This window comes from Blennius ocellaris (assembly GCF_963422515.1).
Source record: "Blennius ocellaris genome assembly, chromosome: 20".
In the NCBI taxonomy this organism is placed as follows: Eukaryota; Metazoa; Chordata; class Actinopteri; order Blenniiformes; family Blenniidae; genus Blennius; species Blennius ocellaris.
The window spans coordinates 18,307,175-18,330,345 of record NC_137669.1 but is presented as its reverse complement, the minus strand read 5'-3'; the positions used below and the strand labels follow the sequence as shown (position 1 = coordinate 18,330,345).

At 41.6% G+C, this 23,171-nt stretch overlaps 1 protein-coding gene across 1 annotated transcript in view; it reads right to left on the bottom strand.

Moving 5' to 3' along the window:
* atp9b (ATPase phospholipid transporting 9B) overlaps positions 1-23,171 on the bottom strand; it is a gene marked incomplete at its 5' end in the record, with an annotated part of 39,235 nt that overhangs the window by 12,251 nt on the left and 3,813 nt on the right. The window contains 13 exons of the mRNA XM_080516002.1: positions 674-925; positions 2,525-2,637; positions 4,396-4,538; positions 4,966-5,126; positions 8,243-8,319; positions 10,102-10,177; positions 12,291-12,371; positions 15,669-15,763; positions 17,642-17,693; positions 18,406-18,464; positions 19,054-19,162; positions 19,678-19,791; positions 20,908-21,058. Coding sequence (XP_080372128.1) covers positions 674-925; positions 2,525-2,637; positions 4,396-4,538; positions 4,966-5,126; positions 8,243-8,319; positions 10,102-10,177; positions 12,291-12,371; positions 15,669-15,763; positions 17,642-17,693; positions 18,406-18,464; positions 19,054-19,162; positions 19,678-19,791; positions 20,908-21,058 — 1,483 coding nt within the window. The remainder of the gene's footprint in view (positions 1-673; positions 926-2,524; positions 2,638-4,395; positions 4,539-4,965; positions 5,127-8,242; positions 8,320-10,101; positions 10,178-12,290; positions 12,372-15,668; positions 15,764-17,641; positions 17,694-18,405; positions 18,465-19,053; positions 19,163-19,677; positions 19,792-20,907; positions 21,059-23,171) is intronic.

Sequence of the window (23,171 nt, the reverse complement as noted above, 5' to 3'; positions counted from 1 at the left end):
TTTTTTTTTAACGGAGGACAAAGAAAACTAAATTCAAGCACCAGGACAACCAATTTTAAAACAAACCAGGTTTAGATTTTATTACTAAGAAAAACAACTGCAGAAGTTCATTTATGGTGTCATTTTTGTTTGTTGTAATTGTTTTCACCACTTATTACATTATTTATCAAAAATACTACTAATAATAAATTAGTGCAAATAATAGATATGTATTTAAGTTTGGTTTTAACTTTTAAATATAAAGGAAAAAAAGCTGCAACTACATTTTTGTTTTGCACTGTCCATCTATCTTATAGTGCAATTTACAGAATCTCCTATTTAAAAACATGTTTAGTGTGTCTGGGAATCAACTATAATTAGGGAGATTGTTTTTAAATAACCAATTTAAGAGAACACAACCAAATAGAGGATCTGTCCACACATTTTCTGGCATTTTACACATTTTGATCATTCTAACTCAAGAGAATGATCTTTAAAGCTATAAAACATGAAATCTGTGCATTTTTTTCTTTCTACTCATTTTGACATATTGGATAAAGTCACTAAATCAAAATCGTTCTTCTGAAGATTTAGTTTCCGATGATCTGAATTACAGCCTTCTAACAGGTTCATGGTCTTGAATCACCGCGAAAAACAAAAAGCCATTCGTAACTCTTCTGAGATCGGCATTTACCTCGTCTGGACTGGACGCCTGGTACGTGCGGTTGTCGTCGCTGAAGTCCTGGTCGGCCTCTGCAGACTCGGCCTCTCCGTTCGCGCCGGCGTGCGACTCGTACACGGGGGTGACGTTGTGACACAGAGCGATGGCCTTCGCCGCCTCGTGGATCCGACTGCTGACGCTCTTTCGGACCTTCGGACCCCCCGACTGGGTCTTCCGCGAGGGCGTGGTGCCGCTCGCGCTCCCGCCGGCCGGCTGGGGAGGCACCTGAGAGACGAAGGACGTCAGTTTCCAGTGCAGTGACCGATGGAGGGGCAGCGGCAGATCGCAGTGTGGATCTTCCGTTTATATCTGATTCGAGGGTCTCGGAGGTTTTTCCCATTTTCCCATCGGTTTGACCGAGTGGCGGCTAAAAAGCGGGCTGACGGTGCGCCGTGCCAGCCGTGTGTGGCGGGGGCGTCGCGCTCCACTGAAGCGTCGCATTTTTGGCTGATGATTAACGGTCCGGCCTGCCAGGCTCGGGCGGAGGAGCGGGTCATGGAGTACAGTACAGCCACGAGACCACAACCTTCATCCAGAGTGACTGAACGATCCACAGACCAGCGAGTGAGACGTCCTTCAGCCTCAAGCGGCTGCTGAAGAGTTAAAAACGTTTCAAACGAAAGCTTGAAACTTCTTTATCTCGGCATTTAATGGTGCTAAAGTAAAAAACAAAAGTTGTCTATTAACAAGACAACACAAAAGAAACGAAACATTTAAATGTTAGGTAGCCTGTATGTTAACACTTATTAGCTATTATTCTTGTTTGGTTTGCTTTAATTTTGTCCTTCAAAACTTCTTTTTAAGGTATTTTGACCATTTTATTTGTGTTTTTCTTTCTCCAATTTCGAGTTTTATGTTATAAATCGAGTTTTTTTGTCGTTTTCAACATTAGGCCCTCGTCACTTTAACATATCATAATTGTTTGCCTTCGTGATAGTTTAGTAATTATTCTTTTTTTGTCAAGTATTTTCAATTTCCTGTCTTCTATTGTGTCTCATCTTGTCCATCACCTCACAACATTCACACTTCAGAGTCGTCTTTCATTGTTGAAGCGTCACTGAATGCAAAACTTTTCTGCGAGCTTCCCCGTGTCTTTGAGTAACAAGCTTTTAATTCCAAACATCAGTACGGCTGCAGTAAAGCATATATCAGCCGAGTAGTGGCCATTGCTTCTTTGCCATGCTTCAGCACTAAAGAGCCTCGTCATTTTTCATTAGCTGGGATTACACATAAGGGCGTGGGGCAGATGGCCTCAGCCTCCACCAGCTGTTCGGAGCTGGCTGAGAAGGAACAATATCATTCTGTCACGGCTGCAGCCAGATCTCAGCCACCCAGCGAGGAAAACACTCGCTTACAGTACGCGGAGCCTCTCAGGGACGCCGCATGATGAATGAACAATATGGGCTTCCTTCCTGGAAAAAGCATCCTTAGCTAAATATAAAAATTGATTAAACTGATCTGCAGAGAGAGGCGGGATGAAGTGGGAAGAACACTGAGTGAAGTATGGTACATATTTGTATTCGGTGTCATTCTGCCAAAAGGCCTGAAAATAGGCAGAACCACTCAAAGTGTCAGCGCCGTCCAAAGCCTCCAAGAGATGGTCCTGCTTATTGATCAGAATATCAACCTGTCATAAGACCCCCACTAAAGTATGTGAAAATGTACAGATGTAACCTCCAGATGTTGCTGAAGGTCATTCATTACAGTCAGTATAAAGATGCATCACCTGATGCTCTCATTCCTATTTTTTTGTTTGAATATCCATAAAGACTTCAGGTAGCTAACATAAGCTTTTCATCGCATTACAGTAATGCGATTACTCACCTGTGCATACGACTGGATTATGTGGCTTTGTATCTCATCCATGGTGTCCATGCCGTACGACACCGTCCCCAGGTGCAGCCGCTTGAACACCATTTCGTTTTGAGTCAGAGTTCCTGCAATTCAGAACATTTTATTTTACACATTTTAAGAGACGCCAAACCGGGAGAATATGTCACCTCCACTTGACCTCTTGATTATATTTTCACTCAATGCTCAATCTGTAAGGAGTACTGAACATACAGCAATACAATGCTGTATTAATAATTTGCTGTGTTATAAAGACTTAATGGAAGATTGTAAAAATTTTTGATTAACATAGTTACTAATTATGAATTACAGTATGTTTGAAATAAATATTAGTCAAATGTTGAGAAAGATCTTCTATTATCTACAAAGTGTTCCTGTTTCTAAGGCATAGATTATGAATAACATCATGTTTTCTTAATATGTGATTTTCATCTTTCAGTTTTGTGGGATCACAGTACACAAAATACAAGTGAAACTACAAATCAGCATGGGCATAATGGATATTAAACCCTTTATATGATATTAGTTGAAAAAACAAATCTCTTAAGCATACTTTGGAACTTCAAAGTTCCTAAAAAGTTAATTAAATAACTTAATGTGCCATTTACACATGGTAAAATATGCTGAAAACCATTTACTGATTAATATCACACATATTTCACCATTTCTAGCTGAGAAAGTCAATGAAATCAAACATTTCCTACTGCTGTAATCTATTGGCTACATGCTATTAAGCACCTCTATACAATATCGTAGCAGCTTTGCAAAGAAACTAAATATGCGAAACTAAAAGCGGTGGGTATCTATTTTAAAACTTGCACTGGTTATATATTCATTGTTGAAATAAAAAAAAGGCAATAATGCAGACTTGACCAAATATGGTCACTTGTGGATTGAAGAAGTTTATATCAACAAAATGTCAGATGCTTTCAATGCACCAGCATGACAAATACAATTTCACCATATCACACACACACTCACACACACACTCTCACACACACACACACACACACACACACACACAGAAAGAGCAGTGTCTGTCCAGGAAGAACTGGCCTCAATGCGTCATGGGACCTGCAGATTGGTGCGAGTGCCTTCTCTCGCTGACTTAATCTCATTACCAATATGGACTGCATGTCCTCTCTGACTAACAAACAAGAAGCAACATCGCATACAAAAACGGTGAGTGAGTCTCCAGAAAACCAAAATGGAAAAAAAAAAAGAAAAAAAAGAAAAACTTTAAAAATGGGGGCAGCGGCTTTGTTTAATGGATGCATGTTGCCAGAACGTGTGCTGATAGAGCGTAAAGCTGATTAGAGGGCATCTAACGTCCAGAAACATTCGAGCCACAGGGTTAACCAATTCTAATGGATTGATCGTTTGCTCTTGTTTCCATGTGCTTTAACTACCAACCTGGATAAATAGGCTCCAAAGCTAATCTATTGCTACCTAGGTCCGCGGGGGGAAGACAAAGAAGCATATTAGGACCACCGCAAGAGTTTATCACTCGGAGAACCTGTCTCGCATTAGTAAAGAGCAGCTATTTGTTACCAGAGGATCAGTCCATGATAGTGAAATGAGACAAGCAGGGAGAAACAAAGCTTGGAAATTCAGCTTTCAGGTTTTGTCTGACTTATTTTCACTTCGCTTTACAAACTTAACAGTCTGACTGAATCACTCAAGTTATCATTTTGTAGATTTAAATGGCGTGAATTCGATGCGTAACAGTAGAACTTGGTTTTGATTATTATTAAACGTGTAACATATACCCAATCCTTTAATTTGTTTTTAACAAGAAATGTAGTTTTTCGTTGAATCGATTCTGCCAGTCCGTAGACTCCTACCTGTCTTGTCAGTCAGCAGGTAGACGAGACGGCCCAGTTCTTCGGGGATGGTGCTGGTTCTCACGACTGTACCGGGGATGTGTTCGTCTTTCATGATCATCCAGCCATACGCAGACTTCCCCATGTCCAGGTTCACACGCAAGCTGCACAAAGAAAACACAAGTCTAACCCACCAAACTAAGAGGGTGCATCATGAAGATCATGTATATTCTAAAACGTGGTCTGATCCAGCGGAAAGATCATTAAAGAAATTGAAGGGTTTGGATTTTAAAATCTAACCCGATTTATTATTCTGATAGAACGTCAACATTTTTTGTGAAAAAGTGCCGATTTCATATACCCACAACCCCTTTTCATATAAATAAATAGCAAAAATACATCACAAATTTACTTGGAAACATAAAATAAAAGATGAATTAGTGTCTGATCTGTGAGTTAGGTTTGTATAGTTTATTGGTGAGAGGAGAATTGAGTAAAGAAGTTCAGTTTGGTGAAAAACCTCCTAACTGTGCAGCCATGTTTCAAGTCACGACATGAACAATCAAAACATTGCAAACGAGCACAAAGTACCTGATCGGGATGATGTAAGAGAAAAGCACAACAAATCGGAAAAGGTTGCGGAACCAGGGACCCACAAATCCTTGCAGCGCTACCATGACGACGGACAGAATCACTTGGGCGAGGAAGAGCGCCTTGGTGAGGCGGTTCAGCTCCAGGTCCAAGAGGCCGACCTGCAGAGACGGGAGGCCAAGAGTCCCGACGATTAAGATACAGAGAGAAAGAATGACGGCGAAGCAGCAAAAACCTGACAAGTGAAGTCTCATAAATAACAAGTAATGCGCTCGTCATCTAATTTAATGCAGTGGGGATGTGCAGATGTGTTTCCAATGAAAAGCGCGCAGACAATTCATAAACGCAACCTCCGGAAAAGGTCTAGACTCCCAGTCTCACTGAGAAATTGTAAACATCTTCCTTCTTTTCTGACAACTCGTACGAGAGACGCCTCTTTGTCAGGCCCCCCATCTGCTCACCAAACCCTCCAATATGCTACACGGAGCAGAAACAAAGCCAATGGAAAAGATTCTTGGCTGCAGGCTTTTATCATGCAAAATGTGTGTATGGCATAAATAAGTTTACTGGTGGCGCTAACTAGTAACTGCGTTATTGTCATGCTGGAGTATTATCCCTCAATGCACAGAAGGTCAAAAGGCCTCAAAAATGGGAGAAAATTCCCATATTGAGATGGTGCCCTGGAGAGAAAAAAAAACTGACAAAAAGAGGAGGGGGGGGGGCAGAATTGTCTTTTATTTTTCGAGTGTATCTCCCAGCCAATGGAGCATGTGGGAAAAAGATGTCAAATAAAGAAGCGTCCTTCCCCTTTTCTGGCAGCGCTCACAGCAAAGCCCTGTACACAGAGGCCTTTCATCTGACGCACCACGCTTACAAAAACAGCAGAACATAACATCTCTCCTCCCTCAAATAAAGGACCGGCTCTGAAAGGGAGGGGAGGGGGCAAGCGCATAAAAAAAAAAAAAAAAAGCAGAATTCCTCCGGTGCCTAAAACCCCCACCGGACCATTCCCCTGAGGACTGGGAGAGCTGGGAGAGCAGTGTGACTGATTTATCAGTGGCTGGTAAACTCCCAGTAGCAAGAGTGCGGGGGAAAAGGGAAGGGCATGGGGGGGGAGCAAGCGGGTGGGTATCTCCCCCGCCCCAGTGCCTCACTACATGGTTCATGGTTGAGCTATTGAGAAAAATAGCAGGTTTGGGTGGATTAAAATGAAGAAAAATTAAGACGGGGAGAGCACAGTGCATGCCTGAAAAGCAAAGGATCCCCTTCTACTTGAACAATGGCGGGTCTAAATTTTCCAAGCCTTGCTGGGGATCAGATGAAGTCATTATTCATTCAGTCAAGGGTGGAAAAAGGACTCAATTACCTCAACCTAAAGATGCTATCAATGAATAAAAGTGCATATTTTACTCCATTCATCTCCATGCCATTAAAACTGAAAGGAATGATTCGATCTGCCTGTGTGGCTTGTATTCGAGCATGTGTGTGAAATCTGATGAAGGACCACAGCCGCGGGGACATGAATATTCATCCACATAGAGCAAAGTATATCCGAATTCACTCGGTTTGTGTATTGTCAATGCTTGTGAGACGGGTAAATATAAAGAGAGTGGAGAAGATAAAATGAAGTTGATCTCTGAAATGAAAGGGAACTACTTCACTTTTCGATTTTTTTTTCTTTCTTTTTTTTTTTTTCCAGAGCAACTCGTTGTGAGAGACGTGTGTGAAAAGCAGCGTATTGGAACTTGGCTGCACACTTCAAACAATCTTTATTGAAAAGCAGCCTGTTGTCAAACGACATTGTTCTCCCTCCTCACTCAAGACGGCGATCTGTCTAACAATACTGCGACAAAGAGCGAGTCCATGTCTGACGTCCTGTCAGATTGATCAAGTGCGGGCATTGTCCTGGAAGGTGTCACAACAGATTATATGAGGCCAAAACGTTCCCGCGACTTTAGCCGCACTGTATTGACTTTCTCCCCCAATCTCCAGTCTCCTTATTGGCACTTCTGACATCATCTCCTTGAAATATTGAATTCCTCTCAGCTGTCAGGCTTACACAAAACACCGGCCCACCGTTCGACCGGCCACATCAGCGTTCTTAATAAAAGATACTGGTGTCAAAACCAGCGCCGAAGCAGGGAAGGGCCGGCGCTGCGCGACGGAGAGCTTTACAGGTGCCGACAGCTTAAAGTCATGAGCAACTTTGTATTTAAAAGTCGTGCGATCGAGCCAAAATATCACGTCGGAGATCCCGCTGGCTCCCGGCTCTATCATCTGGCCCGCGTCTATCTGTTTAAATCTTATATTTAGCATCAAATTTTCATTAATCTCCTCAATCTGGGGGACAAAACGCTCGATGGGGATTCTGCGGGATTAACTTTGTGCTGAAAATGTCATTTAAATCCTTGGTTAATTTCCCTTTTGGTTAATTAGCAACTGGTGCTGACCTTTCGCATTGACAGGTCCAACTTTATCTGGGAAGTCAAGGTTAAAAAATCACCTTGCTGAAGTGATTGATTAGCGATCGGAGGGGAGAGGAGAGGAGGAATCCTGAGGAGTAAACTGGGACAGATGTTACTTTATGTGACGCGTTTTGCCCTCTGCAGCTTTTAGAAAACATGTAATCTGATAGCGACACAATAATTGCTTTTTCAGTGCTTTGGGAAATGTTGCAACGTTTAAAAAATGTATATATCAATGTTTCTTCTAAAATTAGTGTTATAATAGACTTTAGTATAAAAAATCAAAGATGTTACTAATTGGGCAGATTTATAAGTAAACTTATAAATTGGACAAAATAATTTTCTTTCAATTAATCTATAACATCCCTCTGTCCCAACTATAAAAACAATAAAGAATTGCTGCGTTTACAAGTTCTTATTAAAATTCAAATATGACGATATTTCCAAACCAATTTGTAGCATTTAGGAAATATTTTAAGGACTTTTCAGAAAAGTTCAGGTATTATAGGACACATTTTTAATACATGGTGTATGTTGGATGATTTATGAGAAGATTCATTGATAATGAAGCTAATAAAACAAGAACTCCCTAATATCAAGATGAAGTGCATCAACACAATGGGAAAACATTTCAAGAAAATGAATATTATTATTCTTATCTGCCATGTCTCAATGTAAAATAAAGGTGGAGGTGAGGATTCTGGGTAAATGTCATGTAATGAAAAAAAAAATCTGACGCAGAGAAACAAAAAAAAGCCTTAAATCCACACCTTCTCCTTGCGGGAATACAGAAAATAGTAACAAGTCTTCACCTTGTTCTTGGCATAGGACGTGTTCAGTACGCTTCTGGTCTCTTTGCCTGTGTAGATCACCACCCCGATCACCGTGCCTGCCAAAGATAGAGGGAAGGAAAGTAATGCTGCTCATTAACTGAACCTCAGCCCCACCGTCTCTCACACAATACAACCACACACACACACACACACACGCACGCACACAAACACACACGGCCACGCACACACTCATCTTGGTCAAGTAAGATGAACTGCATGGGAGGAAACACAATAAGGCTGAGCCGAGGCAGTTTTCTCTCATTGCCACTCAAGCCAACAGACAGGAGTTTAATACGCTCAGACTCTGAGGGCCTTCAGCCACCCTATGGAAGCTCATAAAACCCGATCAATACTCTGCCATCTTTATTTGCCAATTCATTACAGTGGCCTTATTACAAAGGATTAATGAGTCATTAATATTAAATGAGCTTAATGGGAGAGCAAAGGCACTAATAAACCTAAATACAGCCCTCTGAAATCCCCGAACTATAAAAAATGGCAAGAAAGTTAAAAATGGGTCGAAAACAAAACAAGGAAAGTGAAGTGCGGTCGGTCAAAGAGGGAGCGAGAAAAAGAGAAGAGTGGTTACAGAACCGGAGGAGAAAGGTGATGAATTGCTCTCGTTGACTTCTAACTCCAGAAATATTGAGCGGTGTGACAAATGGTGTGTGTGGCTCAGCATGTGGGGGGGGGGGGGGGGGGGGGGCTTTAATTTGAATATGCCAGCCACCAATTCTCTTGTCACAGCTGGACCGCGGCCCGAAGCCGAATGAATACACAGCGATCCAAGCCAGTTCAAGAGCCCCGGACGCTTCTGCATTAGAGAGAAGTGCCTGTCAAGAAGATCCCGGTGACGAACAATGACATTCCCAAGAAGAGATGATGTAAGGGGTCCAAGTCAGGCTTTTTGTTCCGTGTGTGTGTGTGTGTGTGTGTGTGTGTGTGTGTGTGTGTGTGTGTGTGTGTGTGTGTGTGTGTGTGTGTGTGTGTGTGTGTGTGTGTGTGTGTGTGTGTTCTGGTCAAGGTCAGGCCAGAGAGGGAGAGCAACACCGCAAATCGATGTGTGGTCATCAGTGGCGGCATCGCAAACACTCTCAACTGACACAACCGTTTCTGTGGGGAATCGCTGAGTTGGGTTGAGGGGAGGATTGCCTCAGCTGCGGGTTTTGCTCAACTTCTTCACACACTCGCAGCACAATTAAAGCCAACGTGAGGTTTAATGCCAGCAATATGTGGAGCACAGCGTTCACTAACAATATTGGGACCTAAATAATTAAATATGCGTGCATATACACTTTTTTCTGATAGATATTTACCCTGCTGAATGCAATTATAGTGGGGGGGGGGGGGGGAGGGGGGTTTGACTATAAACGTGGCTCTGAACTGTAGTTTCTGAAGGTTTTAATGACCAGGTACTGCACAAAATAAAATACTGTCCAATGAGCATATGGACAGAATAATAGAAACGTTCTTCAACCCTTTATAGAGCTTGCATTGAAATTGGATTACTTCGATATGAATTATTTGAATATCATAATATACAATGCTGTTGGATAACTCGATAGATTTTTAAGTTAGTATTTCTGCCATGCAAGAAAAAGTCCATTGAAAAGTGTGAATATGAGACATATCTCACAACACGTAAGAGAGATTTGAGTGAATTTCTGTATATGTTAGAACATGTTAAAATGTTACAACTCACTACTGTCCAACAATATAATGTGTCGTTTGTAAACAGGCCTGCCACATTAATCGTGGAAGATTTTCTCAGAGATCACTTATATACACTATTGCAAGTTTGGCAGTAACAGACTTGAAAAAAGCCAAAACTCACTTACCAGATGCAACAACTGTGCTGGCCCAAAGAGTGTTTTCAATACTCAGACTCTCGTGGATCTGTGGATCTGTGTCTTCCTACAAGAAACCAAAAAAAAAGAAGAGGAAAAGTAACCTTGACCGTCAATGTGTGGCAGAAGGACATCAAAAATACATGGTTGGAAAACACACATCAAGTCATCGCTGTTCATGTTTGTTTGCCTCTTTTTATGCATACTAGCTGGGCAGTAAAACACAAAACTCTTCAGAGACGCCAGCGTGAGAGAAACACCTCAATAGTGTGAATTTACATCTGCAATTAGTCGGCTTCTTACAGGAGCTGCTCCCTGAGGGCCTGAAGCACACAGGTGAAACACAAGCTGGAATTCACAGCAAATACATTAATCTATTTTAACATTTAAATCTGATATTCACTTGTGTCGGTGCCGATTGTGAAGTGATTCTGTTACATTTATCCAGCTCCAACTTCTTCACTTCTATATTACCTGTGATTAGGACTGTATGCAAAAATGCCCCCCCCCCCCCCAACACTACACACATTTGTTTTGCATAGTTTTGCCTTTTAACAGTCATCAAAAGTTATTCTGACTTTATTTACTCCAAAAATGTTGATGTCAACAAATTTAACTCAGGATAAATTTAGCATTTGAAAATACATATAAATAACACATAAATAACTAGGACTTGAATAGAGAGCGGAGTCATAAACTCTAATCAATTCTGTTCAAAAACATTATACAGCATCACTTATTTAAAATCTGTTACATAAGTTTAACAAGCTAGGGTTCCGACTGTACATGAGCTGTATGTGACAAGAGGGGGAAAAAAGCAGGTTTAAAGAGTTTTTAAAAGTGTAAAGTAAAGGGAGCTCAGCGTTTTACAGATGGGAGGGTTGATGACTCTGGTGGTTAGAATAATGATAAGAAACAACAAAATCTGCAGTGAAGCTTAAAGAAACACTATAGCTATATTTTAGATTAGTTGTCGATGACTATTTGATATATTGCTTGTGATTCTGTGACCATTTTAATGAATCTAATTTTAATGAGACCTGTATAATCCTACAGTTTAACAAAACTTAAAGAATTAAAAAAACTAATAATATAACATAAAATAAAAAAATCAGACCCTGCTTGCTAAATTCAAAAGCAACACAAACTTCTGAAATTGGTTCAACATTTTACACTTCAAACAAAACAAAACAAATCTGAAAGCTGTTTCATTGGGAGGAAGTGAAGTTATGATACAGCATTATCATTATCTAAAAACTGTGTAGAAAGGGCACGTAGATGAGATTTTACTGATAAATAAGCCCCTGGGGAGACTCTTGTTTCACCCCTCCCCGTCTCTTAAATAAAGACGAACGGTGAAAAAAAAAAGGCTGGAGTCAGGAGTGCAGAGTCAAGGCTCCAGTTTCGTCTCAAATTGCCTGCCTGATATGATAATTATGATACCTAAGCACCCGCATCCTGTCAATCCACTCAAACATGGGAAGAGGTGCATGAAAAATAAATGGCAGGTTGCTGGATGCTTGACCGCTCTGACATTGGCATCACACTACGGTGTTCATAACTGCAGAGGGTCTCAATACAGACCACAGAAACAAAGCCACCATATCCGTCTCGGGAGGGGAAAAAGAAAAAAAAAAAAAGGAGCCCTCATAAATAGGTAAGTTCATTTGCTGCGGATCTGTGGGAACCCATTTTTTTTTTCCCATCCTGCTCAGACTAAAAGCGCACGCTATGCAAAGGAAGGCCGCGGAGGATGAATGAGCGCAGGAAGTGCTCGCTCACTAAGCCTGGTGTGTGGCCAAGAGTGAAGACGGACCACAAAGCCCCCCTTTGTACTGGAGCTCTCCTCTCTGTGGGGGCTTCGCTAATCTGCTATTAATAAAAAAAAAAAAAAAAAAAAAAGAGAAGGAAAGAGAAGAAGGAAAAAAAAAAATCACTGAGCAACAAGCAAGACGGGATGGATAGAGCTGGAGCTGCGAGAACCTGCCTGTGATGTAAGAGGCATGCCTGCTGGAGATAACAACAGGCCCAGATGGACACACAAGACCTCATTGTTGTCACTTGTCAACACATTGCAGTGATACACATCTTCCACGTCAATCCGCTTTCTATAGAGGAAAAATCTGCATGTGTTTGAGATTTGTTTTACAGGTTATAAATATGTCAATGAGCTACTGCACCCTGGTGAAATTCCCCTCGAAGCTGTGGATGTCCAGCTGAGGCTTCTGGGCGTAGACGTAGGCGCTGATGGAGAAGAGGTCCTGAGACGAGAAGACAACAAACGAAAAGGCTGAATGGCTTTATTGCGACTGACATTCAAAAATTAAACACGGGCTCTTTTTTAGCCGAGACATCTGCGTGAGTAACACTTCAGGGAAAAGAAGAAGAAGAAAAAAAAAAAAACATGGCTGCTGACAGACATGCAGGGTTCCCTCCAGAAAACTGGCCTCGGGGATTTTCTTCCACTGACACAGTTTTAATCGATCTCATTCACACATTTATTTGTATCATCATTTTCTTAACTCACTGTCCATATATGATACAATTTTATACTGTTTTCCACATTGATTTATCAATCTTTTTTTTTTTAATTAAGATAAATACATATTTTTAGATGTGCGTTTCTCCTGGGGAAAAGAAAAAGACAAATGGGAATCAACAAAAGATCTACATTACTAATGCTGATGATCACACTGAGGAGCGTCGCATGAAAAGGAGATATCCAGGTGCAAATTAATGTACATGTGATGTCAAACAAAGTGTGTTCATGACCCCGTATTCAAATAAACCTGGAGACGTGTTGTTTATTTGCTTATTTGAAACCATTTTGAATGATGGAAGTAGCTCATCAGGACAGAGAAACGAAAGATAGTGAATTTATTTAAAGGACATCTCCTTCAGACATTGTTTGCAAGAGGATCTGATAAAAAAAGATTTAATTAAATAAGACAAAACCAACAAGGTAACTTAAATCGCAAAACATAAATTGCTAAATACATATTGCTCTGGCTTTTCCACCTCCAGCCCTCCACAGACACAACTCCCCTTGTGTGAAAGCAACAGTGTGGGGAAACACTGTGCAAATGGCGACCCCGTCTATGTTCACACTGCAGGCAAAAGGAGCCCATATCTGACATTTTTACTTTTATGTGACCCACAATCACATTTTTAAGATGTTCTGAGAAGCACAAGTCACATTTTTAGATACAAAATGTTTTGGTTTTTTTTCCAATGTAATCTCAGTCCCAGTCACATTTTATCAAACGTCATTGTCATTAAAGCAAGTCAGGAATCAGAACTCTGTGTAGGAAGTTACAAGTCCGTCGACATCGTCACACACATCTTGAACAGAGGTTAGCAACCGTTGCTCCACAAAACGTCATTCTTAAACTGTGCGCTTTTCTTTTCCAATTTTGCTCTTCACTTGATCATTTACCGGTAGTCATAATTTTGAGTGTAGACTCTTCCCACAGGAGTCTGATGGCGGTCATTTAAGAAATAACGTGAACAAAGAACTCCAAAAAAAATTTAAAAATCTCAGCAAAGAAATTTTAATTGAGGATTAGGATCTTCTGTGTGAACTAACAAATCAGCTCTTACACAAAGTAAACATTGTGATTGTTCACAAATAGAAACAACCTCAAGAAGCCAGAGTTAAAAAAACCACTTGACCAGCCTTCAGTCATCTGTTTCACTCAGTCATCCTAACACGCAAGACAAGCAGCCTAAAGCCCATCGAGGACCCAACACCAGCCTCTTCCAGTCACGGCGGAACAAAATTGATTGTAAATATTAAATTATTCAGACATGCATGCATGCATGCCGCCTGTGCAGCTGCCAGCAGCCCTAAGCCGCGCTGAGATAGTGTTCTCAGGGCGAGAACATGGGCAGAGCGGCTGAAGACGAGCAGGGAAGATTATTTTACCAAAGCCCCAATGGAGGGTAACGTTGCTCCAGCATTTATCGAGACAAAGACAAAGCTTGTTGCAGTTTCCTTGAACATCCAGGGATCAGACTGAAGCTCATCTTTGTGCTTGAAGCAACTATTGTGAAGCTTTATGCATTGATGGACTTTTGTTTTGTTCTGTGCCGTCATCGTTGCTCTGTCTTCTCACTAATGTTGATGTTATTGTTTGTTTAACTGTTTACTTCTCCCGGTAGACTGCCAAACTAAATGACACTCGCTGAGATTATTAAAAGGTGTCTGAGTCATTCTTGCCATTTTCTGAGTTTTCGCTTGAGCACGTCGTCCAGTGGACGGATCAAATAAAAGGGGGGGAGTGCTTATTCTATTCAAGGGTTTCCCTTTGATGACAGCATAAAATAAACAAATGAGATCTTCCCGTCCCTTTAAAAAGCACTTACACAGTCCAGTTCTGTCTCGTTTCCTCATGTGGAAATTCTACATTTTATTGTAGGTCTTCACTCCACTACATTTACTGCTCTCACAAACAGACCCAAGCATTGGTGGCAATCAAGGAGACCATACAAGGAAAGAACTAAAAAACCCAGACGTTTATTAAACCAAACTGAAGACGTTGCAGCCACAGAACGACAGATGCGACATGAAGAGAAAGAAGAGGGGGGCCATAAAATCAAGCACGGGGCAGCGCTCATGCAGACTGCAGAGCCCAGGTGAGCTGCATCAGCTGACAAGCCTCCTACATCAGCGGGCTTCAGGAGTGTGGGAGGGGCGAAGCAACAGCTGAGAAATGACCGCCGCCGCTCCCGATGCATATAGAACACTAGAAACTGATAAGAGCGTCTGGGGGTGGATCTGTTAAGCAGTAGTGAGTGACTGTCAGAGGTCAGGGCGGAGGACAAAAACTGGTTATCTGATTTCTGAAATCAAGGGGAAAAACAAAAAGGGGCAATAATATCCAAAAACATGACGGTAGAATTAGATACCTGATGGTGGTTTGGACTAATGGCTGACTTGCATGAAATAAAGCAGATTTAAACTGTTCAGGACACATTGTTTTAATAAAAATCTGCTTATGAACATGTAAATTGCTAACAAGCATTGACTTGGTCCCAATATAAGGCAATCCTGATTTTAAGATGGCCTCTTCCTTTTTATAAGGTTTTGTAGACCAAATATTGTGTGCAAATTGATTTAATTCACTGTTGAAGTTTGGAGAAATCCTGCAACACTCTCTTCTATTGTATTAAACATGATCTCCAACTAAGCAAGCACAATTCTTGCTCTATTTTCAAATGTCCTGAAACCTAATAGAGATGTCCACAAGTCGATCATCAAATGACCTGCTGAAACTTTAATTCTCTGATCACATTAAGTGGCACCAAAAAAAAAAAAAAAAAAAAAAAAAGCCATCAAGTGGACTTAAATCTGCAGTGTTGAGTATCACCTCCAGTTAAAGAAAAGCTGCCGTCAGGTTCAGATTGTTCCTGCTGTCCGTCATCAGTGATTAAGTTTCCATCACAGCACGGACGGCTGATGAGCTATGCTTTTAGTGATAACACAACACTCATTCACTTACTGGCAGACACTTCGGCTGATACCAGAGGTTCACCCAATCGTAATGTATCCGTCTTACCCCCACTGCTGGCAGCCGCTGCGTGCATCCAACAGCAACTTTCAGCTTCCAGTCGGTTTCTCCGTCCAGCTGATCGGTTCTGATGAAGCACGATCCTGAAAACACGCGCACAAATAAAAGCCGTCAGGACGGCGGTGTTTTTCCTCTGTGATGCACAGTCGTTTGTTCTCCGCTTGGTTTTTGTACCCATGTTCTTCTGCTAGCTGTGCAATTGTTTATTACTATTAAACTCTTAAATACCAGATTTGAACCATAAACCGCCATTAAAAATCACCTTTTTTTCACCGACATCCACCACTGAAACAGAATGAAAACAATATTTTTGACAGTAATTTGACATTTTTCTGCAGGATTCTGCAGGAAATTAAAGAGAAAATTTCAGCCCTTGGTCCCGCTGACCTCTACGATCCTTTACAAAAGAATTTGACATCCTGTAATTTAATTTTCTGATGTGGTTTTAATGTCTAGATACTGACATTGTCAAGTCAAAATGATTGTTGTGATTCATTTGGTTGTTTTTAGGTTTAATATCATCTATTGACTTATATGTCGCCATTTTTGTTTATGGGTTTTTCTGATGGCGATGATTTTTTTTCTGTATTATTATCATTATAGTACCATTAATATATTAATGTATTGTTATATTTATCTGGGGCATTTCATCGTTTTCAAGTTTTTCTTATTACGTTATTGTCATTGTCATCATATCAGAGATTATAAATTGGAGAGAAGCTTTTACAGCTTTGTTGTGTTTATGCTCACGATTTCACAAACTGGTCATTGTGCAGATTTATCAATTTATAGTGTTTTCAAGGACACACAAAGACAAAAAAAAATAGATTGCGCGAGGGAGAAGGCTTGAGAAAATTACAAAGTGGGAGCTGTGCAGTGGTTCAGGTCATCCTGTGATGTGTGATTTGTCAAAATATTAAGTCATCAAGTGTGCAGATTGCAGCACCAATATAAAAGGAATGCCAGAGAATGATGGTGATACAAACTCTTAGGTAAATAAATAGGTCATCCTTTCTTTTCAGATTAAAATTCTAAAGCAAGTTGTAGTTTTAAACAATAAACAGGCTCAGCCTAAAGAGGTCACACAAACACTTTCATATCACAATGAAGCAATGAACCGGACACGGCTTCCTGTGTCGACTAATTGTCTTCCTGTCATAAATCAGCATACCAATGCCTGCAATCCATTATTACGGGGGCCTGTAGCACAATGCAGAGCATCTGTGGCTGCTGCGGACACCACGGGGCCTGATAAAAGTTGAGCGGTGGTGACCTGTATTGATCTGAGGTAATATTACATATGAAACTGATGGATGAGAGCAAATATCTGACAGAGAGGGTAAAGGGCAACTATAAACCATCCCCGGAGGGTTAAGTATGATGGAAAACAGTAACACAAGGAGGGTGATTCATGCTTTCCCTCTGCTGCAGTGGCAGCTCAGATGTGTGTGTGTTTGTATGAGTAGTGAAAGACGAAAAATACAAGGCGTGTGTGTGTGTGGGAGACAAAGACATCAACAACTCCCTGCCAAGCATATTGACATATCAGAGATTGATGGAAATGATGTCCTCAGAACATTTCCTCCTGATGCCCCTCAGAAAAGAGCCAGGATCTGACGCAGCTCATTGATTAATTGGAATTTGCATCATCAGTCACGGGAACAATGTACGGTAAATCATATGAATCACAGGGGTGACTTGATCCGATGATGTCAAAGGACTGGAGTGTGTGGAAAAGTCACATTTCTCACACCAATGATCTTGACACAGTTCGTTAAAGTGCCACGGGGCAAACAAAGTTCAACCCGAAGGCATCCTAATGCATGCTGTGGTATTATTACCAGCTGGACTAGTATTTATTACAACAGCTTCAGTCACTTAGGCTTTAAAAATCCCATTTCTTAATCGTCCTCTGTTCAGCTCTTCATTGATACAGTTACACCAGCAGGTTGCCAGCTCACCAGTTTTCTCAGACGTTCTCAGGAATATCATGTCTGCAGGAATCCGCTGGTTCTACAAACACAAAGACAAAACAACAACACACATGCAAATGTGCGTTATCGAGAGCCGTGACAAAAGACCTTTGAATCCACCTGAATAATTCAACTAGGTCGATACCTTGACCAGCCAGAAAAAGGAGAAACAGATGCTCTTTTTTTTTGAAAGTCAGCCTGATGCACTGGAACCAAACATTTACAGCAGGATTTCATGTGGACTGAGCTCAGGATCAAGATCAGAGTTTTACTATTGAAGGTGCATAAAAATACTGAAAATGTTTGTATTTTACAAAGAATGCAAGTATAAGGCTTTATTTGTGTTATATCAGAATGTCATTTGATTTCTTAAGACTCATTTTGCATCAGTGCAGCAGATGTGAATGCAGTTTTGAAACAAAAACAATCCCGCTCAGCCCACAACTTATCCATCTGCAGTTATTGAGTGAATTTCTGTTTAACTGTTCATGCGGTTGCACTGAGACAAAAGTCTTTGTTTGTTTGCGCTGTTCAAATCCACAGTGCAGATCCAGTCAGGCGTTTATATTTTAAGGAAACAGGTCAACATATTCAAATGCTCCCACGTGTAAATTTGAATGAAATCTGAGAAGCGACTGAATTAACACAGTAGTGATTTATCAGTGATAATAAAATACAGTAGACCTTTTAAAGTCAGATCTCTTAGAAAATCCAAAAAAGAAGATTTGTTGATTCAAATGTCAAAGTTTTACCTTCTCGACAATGATCAGGTCTCCAACTTGTATGTCTGAACTTTTCACTTGGATTTTACCTGAAAGACAAAAACGGGGGGAAAATGAGACAAAACAAGAGAAAGTACTCTCAAAATAACCTCACATTAAAATGAGACTCTTGATGTGCTATGAAATGATATGCAAATATTGATTTCTGGCACTTGAAAGTGACGCCGACTCCTAAAACCACAGGCCACATTTCGCTACTGTTCTTCTCTTTCTCTTTCACCTTCTGACAGATGGATTACCTCTAGCACCATAATGTAATACCCTTCTGTTTCCATCTCTGCTCTGAGGCTGGGACAGAAACAATGGCACTAAAGGGTCACTCTCAATTATACCGTCCCCCCAATATCCGCTACGACCCTTCTTCTTCTTTCACCGTGCTCGTGAGTGCGCGACACCGTCTGCACACGTGCAACCACACAGTGGGTGTGAAAAGCTACAACCTTGGCCGCGGTCATCGATATCACTCGGGGGGGTTCCACCGCACATCCAACACGGATCTTAGATCACACAGTCCAGAGAAATCTTGAGAACATAATCAATGCAATTACAGTGAGAGGAACGACTCCCGCGGTTATTAAGAAAGAGTTTGAGGGACGGGGGGGGGGGGGGCTCCTTCACCTCTCACTGTGAGCTTGCTGTAGAGCTGAGAGTTCATCTCTTTGTCCCGTTGGCATCGTCGCACTTCGTCCACGGCCTCCCGCACCATCGTCACAGCCAACACGAAGGCCTGAGTGCCAAAAGACAGCGCCGTTAATGCCAGAGCCGCTGACAAACAGAGCAGGATGTCTCTGAAACCGACCGTCACCACAGGTGGTAAGAGCGCGCACGCTTGAGTGAAAGTGAAAATAACGTGCAAAAATTAGAACTATAGTAAGGATTTCGAAGAGGCTGCATTAAGTAATTGAAAGACTATTGAGGACTGAGCATTTCAATAACTTGAAATACAGTGAAAACGTTCAATTTCCAACCGTGAAACTCCCATAAGTATAAAGTGAAATATTTCCAGCCTTTTTTTTGTTTTACTCTTCATAATTTTACGTCATAAGATACAAAAATCTGAAATACATCATCTCACATTAGAAGATTTTAATATTTTATATGTTTTCAGTCTATAAGTGTCACAATAAAAAATAGCTTACTTTATATATTACCATTGTGGAAATAACTAACTTAAGCAAAGTGAACTAAAGATAAAGAAAGAAACAAAACAGTGTTTGACACTAAAATCTGAGGTGCATTTACCAGAGGCGCCCAGTACGTGTACAGGTACCCGATTTTCAGCGACGGCACAAACTGGGAACAGGCCACCACGAGAAAATAGAGGTTGAGGAAGAACTTGAACTGCTGATAGAGAACCTGAGAGGCGAAAGGAGACAACGATTCAGTGAGCGAACATGTCAGCACAGACGATGACGGCCCGCAGACGAGACAAAAGGAGATGCGGCGGCAACATACAAATCAGGCGGGATGGGTTACTGCGCTCGGTCCGAGAGGAAACCCGATACGTGTTAATGCCGTTAACTTTACATTAACCTAATGGAAACTCTGACAACTTTTGTCTGTTTCAAATGGCATCTGGGGTTGGGATTTCACGTGGAAAGGTAACTTGGTACACTGCGTCAGTGCCGGGGCTTCGCGGAGTGTTACTACAGTACGTGTGTGAGGAACAAAAGGAAAACAGGCCATTTCTGCTGATAAAAACCCACACAGGTTTGACGCCGTCAGATTTAGTTTCAGTGGGCTTCGCCAGAGGACTTCTTACATTACACAAACCAAAGCAGCGCCTGTGACTGACTCAGGCTCTGGAGCGGTAATGGGCGATCCATCAACAGGGGTCCTTAGTATTCCATTCATCTAAGGTCAAATTTTGAATAATGTTTGCAATAATGAGGGTCTAGTGTCTAGTCACAGATTATCAGAGACAATGGGATCAATGGACGATGCTCTGCAGTTAATGAACCCGCTGACCTTTAGGGAAAAACGCACACTGCTAAACTCAATTTGTGTGTATTTAATAATTCAAAGTGGGGCGAGAAAAACAGCCGTTTTTGCTCACCATCGATGAGAATATCTACGTCTCTAATAGACAGTTGACATTTTATGGGCCGGGCCAAAGACGGGCCTTTTAATCATGGAACCATTTGCTTTTTAATAAGTAACTCTGATGGATCTCTAATGTCCCCTGCAGTGTAAACCCTCGTCTTAATGACAGAATAGTTAACAATTACATCCAGCGAGTGCCTCTGCGCTTCGCCTACTGTTAATTTGTGGAAGAAAACAACAAGGCGCTTCAGTTAAAAGGATGGACTGACCCCGTGGGGGCTGTGAACGAGTGGGAGCAGAGACTCCGTGGATGCAATAACTGCTGCATTTGCAGCAAAGATGGAACCATAAACTTCTGTTACGCAACTCAAAAATAAATAAATAAAATAAAATCCTTCAGGCTGTGTGCGGGGAGCTGCAGTAACTCACCCCAGGCACAAAGGTGAAGATGTTGTACTTCTGGTTTTTGATGGAGTTTTTGGGGTACTTCTCTTCGCATTTTTCTGGACAGCCGAGCCAGACCGTCCGGGCCTTCAGCTCCTTCTTCCTCCGACAGATGCGGGCCAGACAGTCACAGCAGCTGAGCAATGAAAACATCGCAATTATTTTCGTGTGAACAATCATTGCTGCGTTGTATTCTCTGTACGGGTGTGCCAGTGGTTGCGTGCACATTTGACTAACAGTGGTGTAATTAACGCCACACCTACAAAAAAATAAATATACTACGGGTTAAACCGCTTTAAAAATATGCATCAAGGTTAGAAAACAACACAAGGTTCATTTAAGAGGCCAGATGAGGTATAGCAAGATGGAAACCAGAACAAAACTATCAAGCACCAATTAAAGTAAATCATTCACTGACACGTGAGGAGCATGCTGCAATCCTACGTGGGCTGAATTGTATTGATAAAATAAATATATTTCGTGTGTTGACAACTTTAAAAAAAAAAGTCTGTAGTATGGAGGATTAAATAGAATTAACAATGTTGATAAGAAGTCTGTTTATTCCAAACTAAGACTTTAATTTTCATTCGCTTTAGATTCTGTTGCATGTTTACAAAAAGGAAATTGTTCATTCAAATCCTAATTTGAAGAATTGGAATGTCTAAAGAGAACTAGGTTCAGTCTGAAATCCCATCTCTGTCAATGTAGTCTGGATTATTTCCCAACACAATGCTGTTATTTATATTCTTGGTGTGGAAACATTAATTTGACCCCCAAGGCTTCCTGTTGACACAGTGTGATAAAGAAGTCTTTGCTTTGAGCACTCCGGATAATAAAAAGGTCAGCATCTCTCCGGGAGGGGCGCCTCTTGCTCATTCCGAGAACGTGTGACCATTCGACAGCTCGATAAGCCAGTCGTCCTTATACGTCAAACTACTGTTAGACCAATGATAAATATTAGTCTTTTTTCCCATTATAACGCCGTTGCTTTTAATGGGAACGCACACCGATGTGGTGGTTAGTACTCCAAGAGAGTGAGACGGTCCCTGGTTCGAGTCTGCCTGCGTGAAGTTTGCATGTTCTCTGTGGGTAATTGTCGACGACAAAAAGCCCGCAGGTATTAACGCGAGTGACTTTCTTTCTCCCCGTTTTGCCTCGTGATGGACAGGCTCCAGCACCCTCAGTTAGATAAAGTGCTGTCGAAGATTAATGGATTCTTTCTGATGCATCGGAGATTTTATCAAAACTGGAAGAACGGAGATGAGATGGACTCCCGATTTGACATTCACTTTTGAAAAAGTATGTGACTTTCCATCAACCTGATAATGACTACAATGGCGGTGGTGGGAGGGGGCAGGCTTATCTCCCATATCTGATATCAAATGCAAACAGGAGCATAGCGCGGGGGTAAATTTCCATGAGAGCGGCTCGATGCGAGCGTGACCTAAACTGGCACCTGAGGGGACACAGGGGAGAGCGGCAGTGTATACCGTCATGCTGAACGACTTGGCCTTTCCACTTTTTAAGCAAGTTGGCAAAACATGAAACTAAACAAACCAACTTTGGTAAAAAGTCTTGTTTGTATTGGCCTCCGCGCGCTCTCTCTCTGTGCACTCCCGGTCCAGATTCATAAGAGCGATTATTTGAGCAAATGAATGCTATTCAAATAATATGGCATTTGAACAGTCGGGGCTTATTCAGCGTGAATTATTTGTGTTTTATAATCCCACACTATGCACACATAAAATTACTGGAAAGCATCAAACTGGTCAGCTGTGAAAAATCCGATTTGTTCATTAGCGGGGGGGGGATGGGGAGGGGGGGGGGGGGGGGGGGATCAATACGGGGGCTTCAATTGGAGATGCACTGCTGACAATAAAACCAGCCTGAAAACAGGCCGTTCGGTGAAATTCCTACGCGGGTAAATGCGACATTCTGGGCAGTGATGTCCTGCGCAAACATTTGTTTATACGTCGGTTTGTCCTGGCGCGAACAAAAGCAGCCGCTCTTCGCCAGAAAGGAGCATCTTTAGAGGGCAAAACCTGTCAAATTAATCATTAGCGGGATAAACCGCCACGTTCTGTTTGACCTGAAAATCTTTTTGGACTGATGGTGCGCATCGAGGAAGCCGACCAAAAAACATGCCCTTATCCTCTCTTTGCACTTCATGCACAGCCGCTGGTGCGTTGGAAATCCAAACTGATCATCATATGCATACTTACTGACATTATACACTACACGTGCAGGTA